Below are 9,143 nucleotides of genomic sequence, written 5' to 3' on the forward strand. Positions count from 1 at the left end.
TGGAGAAAACTGAAACTACAGCTTTATCTCTCATTCTGTACAAAAATAAACTTCAAACAGCTGAGTCCTCAACAAAAGATCGGAAACTTTGAGACTACTAAAGGAAAACATATGGAACAGTTCAAGACGTAGTCAGAAGTGGTGACCCAATAGTCTAGGTAGTTAGAACAAGGAGAGAAAAATAAGATTGCAGTAAATTTAAAAGCATTTTCACAGTAAAAAAAAAAAAAGTTATATAACTAAGTGAACAGAGAGTCTACAAAATGTGAGAAAATATCTGCCAGTTATTCACCTGATATTAACATCCAGAACATTTAAAAACCTCAAAATGTAAAGAGTACACAAGTAAATTAATATATTAACCAATAAACTGAACCAATAATTTCAAATGAGAAAATACAAGCAGTCAATGAATACATGATAAAGGGGAAAAGCAAATCAAAACTACATTGAGATTTTATCTCATCCCAGACAGAATGGTTATCATCAAGAAAACCATAACAAATTCAAACAAATAAAAATAAATATTGGCTAGGAGGCAGTGAGTGGGATCTTATTTACTGCTATTGGGAATGTATGAGACCAGCCACTATGGAAATTAGTATATTTAAAAATAGAACTAACCATATGATCCAACTGTACTATGAAGTATAAAATTAAAATAATATAAGTCAGCTTTTAATAAGATAGTTGAAGGAAAAGTTTATTGTGGCAGTCAGTATTCACAATAGCAAGATTATGGATCAGCTAAGGTACCCATCAAGGGAATTAATGGAGAAAGAAAATGTAGAATATATACTCAATGCAGTATTATTTTAGCACAATGAAAAATAAAACTATATCATTTGCAAGAAAATTGATAGAATTTTAGATTACCCTGTTATGTGAAATAAGCAAGACTTCAAAAAGACAACTGTTATATTTTCAAGAGAAATGACATGGAAAAGACGTAGAATGTGAAAAGGGAGAATAAAGGACTGCAAAATAGGGCTGAATATGAACAGCCCTATTTTGCAGTGGTTTAAATGCTGAGAGCTAGTCCACGCCAATGGTAGTGTTTACAAGCTTTTGATAAAAATCTCATTTTCCTATAAAAATTCAGAGTTTACCATTTAAAAAAAAGTATTATGAGTAGTTTTTCCTAGAAATGTCTAGCATTTTCAAGATAATGCTTGCCAAAGAACATAATACAAATAATCAGTATTGTCCGTTGGTTGTCTTCTAAACGAAGTATGCCAGGCATACAATAGCTTTAAAATCAGTCACACCAGTGTGCTTTCCTTCACTCAGTCACTGTTGTATCAATGTACTTACTGTTCTTCCCAACTCGTCACATGAAGTATTAAATTAGTTTTGTACCCAAGTGTCCTACTTCTGAAGCTGGCATTTTTAAACGCAAGCATGTGGTACCCTAATAATCTCTCAAGTTACTTCTAAATGCCATCAAATTTTAATTTAAAGGGCTACAAAATGGCCCAGCAGTTAAGAGCACTTTCTGTTCTTACAGAGGATTAACCTTTGGTTCCCAGTACCCACATGACAACAGCTTTAGAGTTCTAGAGTTCTAGAACTCCAATTCCAGGGGATCCAATACCCTCTTCTGTCCTCTGTGGGTATTGCATGCATATGGTACATAGATTAAACAAGATACTCATACTGATAAAATAAAAATAATACTTTTTAAAAGATACCTTTCTGAAATGTATAAGGAGTTTAATGCTCAGGCTCATGAACAGACACCAAAGAGCTTACTCTAAGTATAAAATTTTAAAAACTGTTTTCTGAAAACTAAAAGAATGCAACTGGACCCTTTAGACCCACTGGGTTTCTCCAGTGAAATCTCCTGGGTTAACTAGAGTATGAATACAGGTATAAATAGATGCAAGTAAGCTACCTCCCAACACACACACACACACACACACACACACCATACTCTAGGTAACATATTTATGTTTATGATGTGAGAGACTGGCTCTAACTGACAAACTATTATGGACACTCAAATTCTTTATAGCCTATTTATCTCATCTGATTTGTTATGCATTGATTCTTTAAGATAAAAGCAAGTGAAATATTGTGCAAATAATATATTTTATATATTGTTTCTGTAGTATTACTGAAGAGACAAGTTGTAAAAATCTCACTTGGTAATAATTTTCCTGACTACTGAATCATGGTTTAACCATTAGATATGACTGATCATATATTATCAGTCACACACCATCTACACCTAAATTCAGTACGAGACCTTTATCTGAAAATTTTGGTCACCTTATATACTTATGACTCATCACTGGGAAAAACAATCAGAAAGTCATAGCATAATATTGGTAAATTTAATTTCTAGTGTCCTAAGAAACCAATACTCCTCCAATACTCTGCTTCCTTCCTACGATAGAATTTTCCAATGGTTTATGCCAGTTTATGCTCAACATATACACATGCAGCACATTTACTCAGTGCCTCAAAATCCTGACCCTCAAAGAAATCACAGTCAATAAAAACTATGTAAGTTATCAAGTAATGGCAATATTTTAACAATCAGAAATTATACATGTAAATGGAATTTACATCCTTTGACGATTCCCATTGAAGGTAAAGCATTAATTCCACTATGATTGCTCAAATCATTTTTAGAACATGCCTCTCAGAAGTGCCTTAAGAGCCTGACATACATTATTTCGACTATATAAATAGTGCCAAATCTTTGCTGAGAGTGGATGTGAGTTTTGGAAACTGCCAAAATTAAACCAGTGCCAAATTTAGTGAATAAGATATATGATCAAACTAGGTGTCACTATTTTGGTTCAAAAATGATTATTATAATGCACTGAGATAGATTTTCTTAAGTGATTTATAAAACTGACTCCAAAGGCCATTCTAGAATATTAACAAGGGTTCTAAGCAGTGGAATGGGTATATTTTATTTTCCCAACTTCTTTGAATGATAACATTTGAATATAAAAACACCAATATAAGGTCTGCTTTGTATAATCATTTTACAACTCCTAAATAAAAGGTCCCTGTCTTAGTGTTCAATTGCTGTACTAAAACATCATGAACAAAAGTAACTTGGAGAGGAAAGGATTTTTATTTTACACTTCCAGGTAACAGTCCATCACTTAGGGAAGTCAGGGCAGGAATTCAAGCAGAGAAAGAACCTGGAGGCAGGAGCTGATGCAGAGGCCATGGAGGGGAGCTTCTTACTGGCTTAAGCCTCAAGGTTTGCTCAGCCTGCTTTCTTTCAGAACCCAGGACCACCAGCTTAGAAGTGGTGAACCCTCTTCTATCAATTGTTAATCAAGAAAATGCCCCCACAGGCTTGTCCACAGACCAAACTTGTGGGGGTGGCACACATTTTCTCAATTTAGGTTCCCTCTTCCAAATGACTCTAGCTGATGCCAAGTTGAAAAAACACTAGCCAAAATGGCCCCTCAGTATACTGAACATACTGTCATAGAAGGAAGGACATGTAGGGTAGAGCAAAAAGCTTCAGAAGGAACTTGACCTAGATTAGAATCTCGATTTACTTCACAACTGCCTGTCTGACTTTAGAGAAGTCCAGACTCTCTAAAATGAAACTGGCTGGGGCCAGAGAGATTAATCAATAGGCAGAGGCACTTGCCACTGGCCTGACTTGAATTTAATCCCCAAGACCAACATGCTGGAAGAAGAGAACTGACTTCTGCAAGCTATCCTCTGACCTCCATATGCACACTGTGCCATATGTGCACCCAGACATACACAAAACAAAAAAAAGTATTAAAATTAGAAAATCAAATAAAATGAGGCTGATATCTGATATGTAGGGCTATTGTAAAGAGTAAGGATAATGAAAAATAAAGTGCCAAAAATGTGTTGACACATGGTGGATGCTCATAAGTCATTGCTATTATTAACAACTATTAATCAGTAAAAGTCAAGGCAATATTCTATCAGTGGCTTTATACGCCCACCAATGGATATGCAGTCATCCCTACAGTAATTTGTTATCAGTACTGACAGTACACTCATAATGACAGATCAGTGGCCAACTTCTAAAAGTTTAAGGATTATTTGGAGTAACTAACACAATGTAGTTTTTACAATGCTAGAGAGAATCAAACCTGCATGTTAGACAAAAGCTCAACCACTGAACTATACCCTAACGTCAACAGCATGTATTTTTTAACACTGCACACATTATGTGCAGTGATCATACTACACTATCCTTCCTTTTTAACAATTCTTTTGAAAACATACTACTTTATTTTATATGAATAGATGTATTGCCTGTATGCATGTCTGTACACCATGTGCATATCTGCTGGCTGCAGAGGCCTTTAGTGAACTGTCACCAGCAATCACATTGTTTTTTCTCCTGATTTCAAATAAAAGACAACTTACAAAGATTAAAGAGAAGCTTTAGAATAAGGAGTATACAAGAAGATTGCAAAGATAATTTAGTTCATTAGGATTACATGTCCATATAAGGAAGCCCCATCCCCACCCCAAAGGCATTTTTCAGTCTTTGTTTCAGTCTAGAATACCCAAGGAATACACTGCACTCCCATCACGAGCCCACTACAGATGAGTCAGTAGGCCAAGCAGAGTTCTCACAGCCTTTCAATGCTGTTTGGCTGGCAGAGCTGAAGGGCCTTCTCTAACAAATAACAACTCTACCAAAAGAGTAGACAACCCTGAGGCCTTGTGGTATAGTCAGGTTGCCGATTTAACGTCACATACACCCAAATCTGTACCTCCCAGGGACAGACATTCTGGAATCAGATTCCCATCTCTGTAAACTTCTAATAGTCTGTTTAATCTGTAAAGCTGTTAGAGGCTTCAGGCAGTCAAAAAGAATTCTTGGTAGACATAGTATGTTTCAAGAATTTTAACTTGTTTAACTAAAAGGCAATTAGGGAAAGAAAGTTCATGATCAACCACTTCTGTGGCAGAGGGAAATAGGTAGAGGGTCAGCTGTTAGCCCTTCACAGCTGGGTGCTAAACACTTTTGAATCATTCTGTGTTACTACTATTTCTAGAAAAATGACAATATCACAGTGAATTTTCGCTGACCAAGACTTGCAAGGTAGGAACCACCAAACCATAACAGTGGCTATATCTGTGCTACAGAAATAATCTCCAGAGCACATTCTTCTTTACTCTCAAAGTCCTTCCCATCTCATCAATGGAATAGTTGCACTCTGAAGGGACATAAAAGGAAAATAGTCCATACAACGAGAAGGAAAGCAGTCATTGAACAAAGCAGTTCTAGACTGTTCCTACAAGCTCTGTTGAGTTACCATTCATTTTGCAAATACTTACAGAGCCAGCTGTTATATCATAGAAACAACAGTAATAGAAGTCACAGGTTTGGTCCTACATGGTTTAAATTTCAGTAGGGGAGAGAAATATTAAATAAACAAAAGGACACATGCAAGGGCACAGATAAGTGCTCTAAACAGGGGACTATGTTATTCCACAGAGATTGGGGTTGGGGAAACTAGGACAACTTCTTTCAGCAACTACCAAGTGAGTAGAGATTTCAATGGTAAATAGAAGTTACCAAAGTCCCTATTAAATAAGTAGGTATGATGAAGCCCGGGAGTAAGAGGAACATGCACGAATTGGTTCAGAATAGAGACAAAGACAGCAGCACAAAGATCTGAGGTCCGCCCCTCAGTTTGCTCTCCAGGTGTCTGAAAGGCTTTTGTCAGCATGGAGAAGATTAAAACACAATGTTAAAAACTAGATCAACCATAATACATAAAACACCACTATCTAAGAAAATCTAACCTGTTAATATCAAACTCATCATTGTATTCTTGGAACATCTTTAAGGTAATACTATTCCTTCCCACTAATAACACTGAATCAGGACAATGGTGGCCTACAGGAGACCTTTTAAGTTATTTCAGGGAGAGATGCATTGTACTCCATTTAGAATTCAAGCACTAATAAGTGTATTAATGATTATTATAAATCTCTTCAAAGCATTTCATTATCATTTTTAGACTTGTATTGGGAGGAAAAAATGCTTAAGGAAAAAAAAATGGTTGTCAGTGGCGCACTACTGCTTTCACAGCTCTCAGGTAACTTGAAACAGCCCCTTGCAGCTTCTGGCCTAGCTGATCCCTAATAAACAAGTCACAGAACTTTCTATTTGTAACACTGGAATCAGCCATTAATTCAGGCGCAATAGCCTTGTGAACAATTATACTCATTCTATAGATAAAACTGACAGATAAGTGAGTTGCCCAAGGACATAAAACTATTCAGCTTTTATTTCTCTTTCTAGAAAATATACAAGATGTGCCCAGCTTCAGTGCCATCCCCAAGTTGTCCTAGGAGCAGCAGAGGAAAAAATTCCAGTATAGTTATTCTAAATGAACTCCTCTCTGCAGAATAACTTCGAGGTCAACAGTGACATCCACAGATCAAGGTCAGAATATGAACACAAAGACAAATGAGAGCACCCAGTCTCTAGCAGTGGTTTTAGAATTTAAAGAAGACTGCACTCCAAATAGTACCCTCTCCCTCTCTCTTTAGTTCCTTTCATGTCCAACAAACAGCCAAGAAAGTGATCTTGCTGGGCTAGAAAAGTTCAGGAATGCACGATACATCCAATCGTCTATCCCTGCACTGGAGGCTGGGACTGACAAGACTAGCTTCCTTGAATGCCTGTCTTCGATCCTCCTTTTACACAGTAATGGACTAAAGAGATCAGTGAAGTGAACTCACCTCACAGCTTATTAAAGAGGAACAAAGAATCACTTGGTTACCTATGGCCTCGTCTCCAATCTAGGTCTTGACTCAGTTTACTTCCAAAGACGTTTTCTAAGTACTTACTATATGACAGATGGGGTGGGTGGGTGGGAAGTGCTGTGGAAGGGGACAATCAGGAAGTGGTTTCTGTTTTGGAAGCTCACACCTCGCAGAGAGAACAGTTTTACAACAGTTTGGCAAGTGAACGGACAGAGATTTAGACTTTAGCCAGTGTTTTCTCTGCACTGCCCACTACGGATTTCAAGTCTTGGAAATAAGCAGAGCAATACCGACTTCTTGCGAATAAACTTACAACAAAGGCTAAGAAAATGCGTATGGAAACGATCAGGTTCATCCCCCAAAGGTATTATGTAAGATTTACAATACCCTGGCAACGACTCTAAAAATTCAGTATCTCAGATATCTGTTCGATAAATAAGCAAAGTAACGGCAGACAGGCATAAATCCAAGGAAAACTCCAAGAGCTGGAACTAGAGGAAACATCTGGGAAGGTGGCCGGGGGTGGGGGGTGGGGTGTTGTCAGGGTCAAGAGAAATGGCTCTAGCACAGAGAATGGGGACAGGCAGGCAGAGCGGTGAGGTGAGGAAAAAGAGAAATCGAGACAGAGAAGTTGGAATACGATAGAGAGGACGAGTGGAGAGCAATGGGCTTCCCTCCAGGAGGACACCGCTCCAAGCTGGGCAACTTGGGCCACGGCCGGTTGGTTCCAGTTGGTGCGGGAGGAAGAAGTGGATGGACGGACTAAGAGGCCGACAACAGCTTTCCGAGAGCAGCTGGCAGCCGTGAGGAGCCTCGGGCCGGTGCCGGGGTCCTCAGGCTCCAGCACCGCGGCCTCCTCGCCTCTCCCAGCCGCTGCCCGAATCCAAGCCCCCGCCTGGCACCGCCAACGTAACCGCCTCACCTCGGGTTGAAGTCCTGAAAAAGGCCCCTCAGGTTCATGGCGGAGAACTTCACAGAGGCGTCCTCCTCTTCCCCCGCCCCCCGCGCCGCGAAGCCTGCGCCTCACAGAGGGTTCATGCTGCCAAAGCCAGCAGCGTCGCCAACGCCGCCGCAAGCAGAAACCCGAGCAACCAACCGCCTCTGACACTTCTTCCGGCTTCCGTAGCCAGAACGCGCGTGCGCGCTGAGGCTCCACGCTCGCCAGGCCGGGAGGTTATTGGATAACCGGCTGTGGTTATTTTTGCTCCCCAATACCAGCTTGCTGGGCAGAGCGACTACAAAAAGAGGAGGGAAGGGATGGAGAACCTCAGGGATGGAGAGCGCTAACTGAGGGGAAGCCCTTAAGAGGGTGAAAGCCAAACTGGAGTCCCAGGGTGAGATCATCATAGACACCTGTCACCCACCTGTCTCCCAGGCCCATACCAAGGTCTGGAGGATTCCCCAAAATTGACTGTACCTTTGAGCTACACCTACCAGAGTTGCCACTAAATCCAGTTTGCATATAAACTTCCTTTCCATGCTCCAAGCATACTGTGATATCCTGACAATTTCAAACTCACATTATCTTTCACCAAAGTCATCTATCTACCCTGTCAACCATGTCCCCATCCTGGGTTTCCACTGTCGTTAGCAGAAGGTCTATCCATCGGGATGCCCAAATTGAAGATGTGGAACTTATCCTTATCCTAATCTAGTTTAGAGTCTCCTTGGCTCCTGTCTGAACTTTGTGGTGGCTCAAGCTGGGCTTTTCCCATTCCCAGTCATACTATTTAGAACTGCCAGGTTCATCTTATTGGACAAGTTAACATCTTGGTGGCTCAGATTTTGTCCTCTGCAAAACGGACACAAAAATCCCTACATTTCCACTTTGGTTAGGAAAGTTCAGAGAGATCATGCATAATGCATAGCCCTACCATATGTTAGATGTTCCAAGAATGCTGTTGCTAGCTGTTGTTCTTTTAAGTGCCAACCTTTTTAAAGAATTCTGTTTACTTTTCAACTTCAAAAATAGTACAACGTCATAGCAGAGGACTTAGTCTACCATATTTACTTCCAACCAATTTAAGAGTTGTTGTTTTCATCAGCACAGCAATACCTTAAACATTAACTTGGGTTCATTATGAGTAATACTCAACTTTGTTACAATAGCTGAGTTTCATGAATGACAATTTTATGTTGGTTAGCCCCAGGGGAAGCTTAAGATGAACACAGTTGGGAGAATCATGCTTTGCCATGATGTATCATCTTTCTTCTGGAAACTTGAAAACATTCCACAAGTGGTAATTATTCTCCCTAACACCCACTGAGACATGGACATTATTATATGAGTCGTTTATGAGTGACTAACCTGAATGAAGCAACCAGCTACTGAAGCACCATGACCCTCTCTTAGAATTTTATCATCTTGCTGGAATATTCCTTTATACTCTGTGAAG

At 39.6% G+C, this 9,143-nt stretch overlaps 1 protein-coding gene across 1 annotated transcript in view; it reads right to left on the reverse strand.

Moving 5' to 3' along the window:
- Window positions 1–7,852, reverse strand: part of LOC121440256 (transmembrane protein 185A) — a 28,526-nt gene extending 20,674 nt beyond the window's left edge. The window contains exon 1 of the mRNA XM_041641011.1: window positions 7,670–7,852. Within this exon, the coding sequence (XP_041496945.1) occupies window positions 7,670–7,707 (38 nt within the window). The 5' untranslated portion in view covers window positions 7,708–7,852. The remainder of the gene's footprint in view (window positions 1–7,669) is intronic.
- Window positions 7,853–9,143: the final 1,291 nt, after the last annotated feature.

This window comes from Microtus oregoni, unplaced genomic scaffold (assembly GCF_018167655.1).
Source record: "Microtus oregoni isolate MIOR12 unplaced genomic scaffold, Mior012 000067F_000, whole genome shotgun sequence".
In the NCBI taxonomy this organism is placed as follows: Eukaryota; Metazoa; Chordata; class Mammalia; order Rodentia; family Cricetidae; genus Microtus; species Microtus oregoni.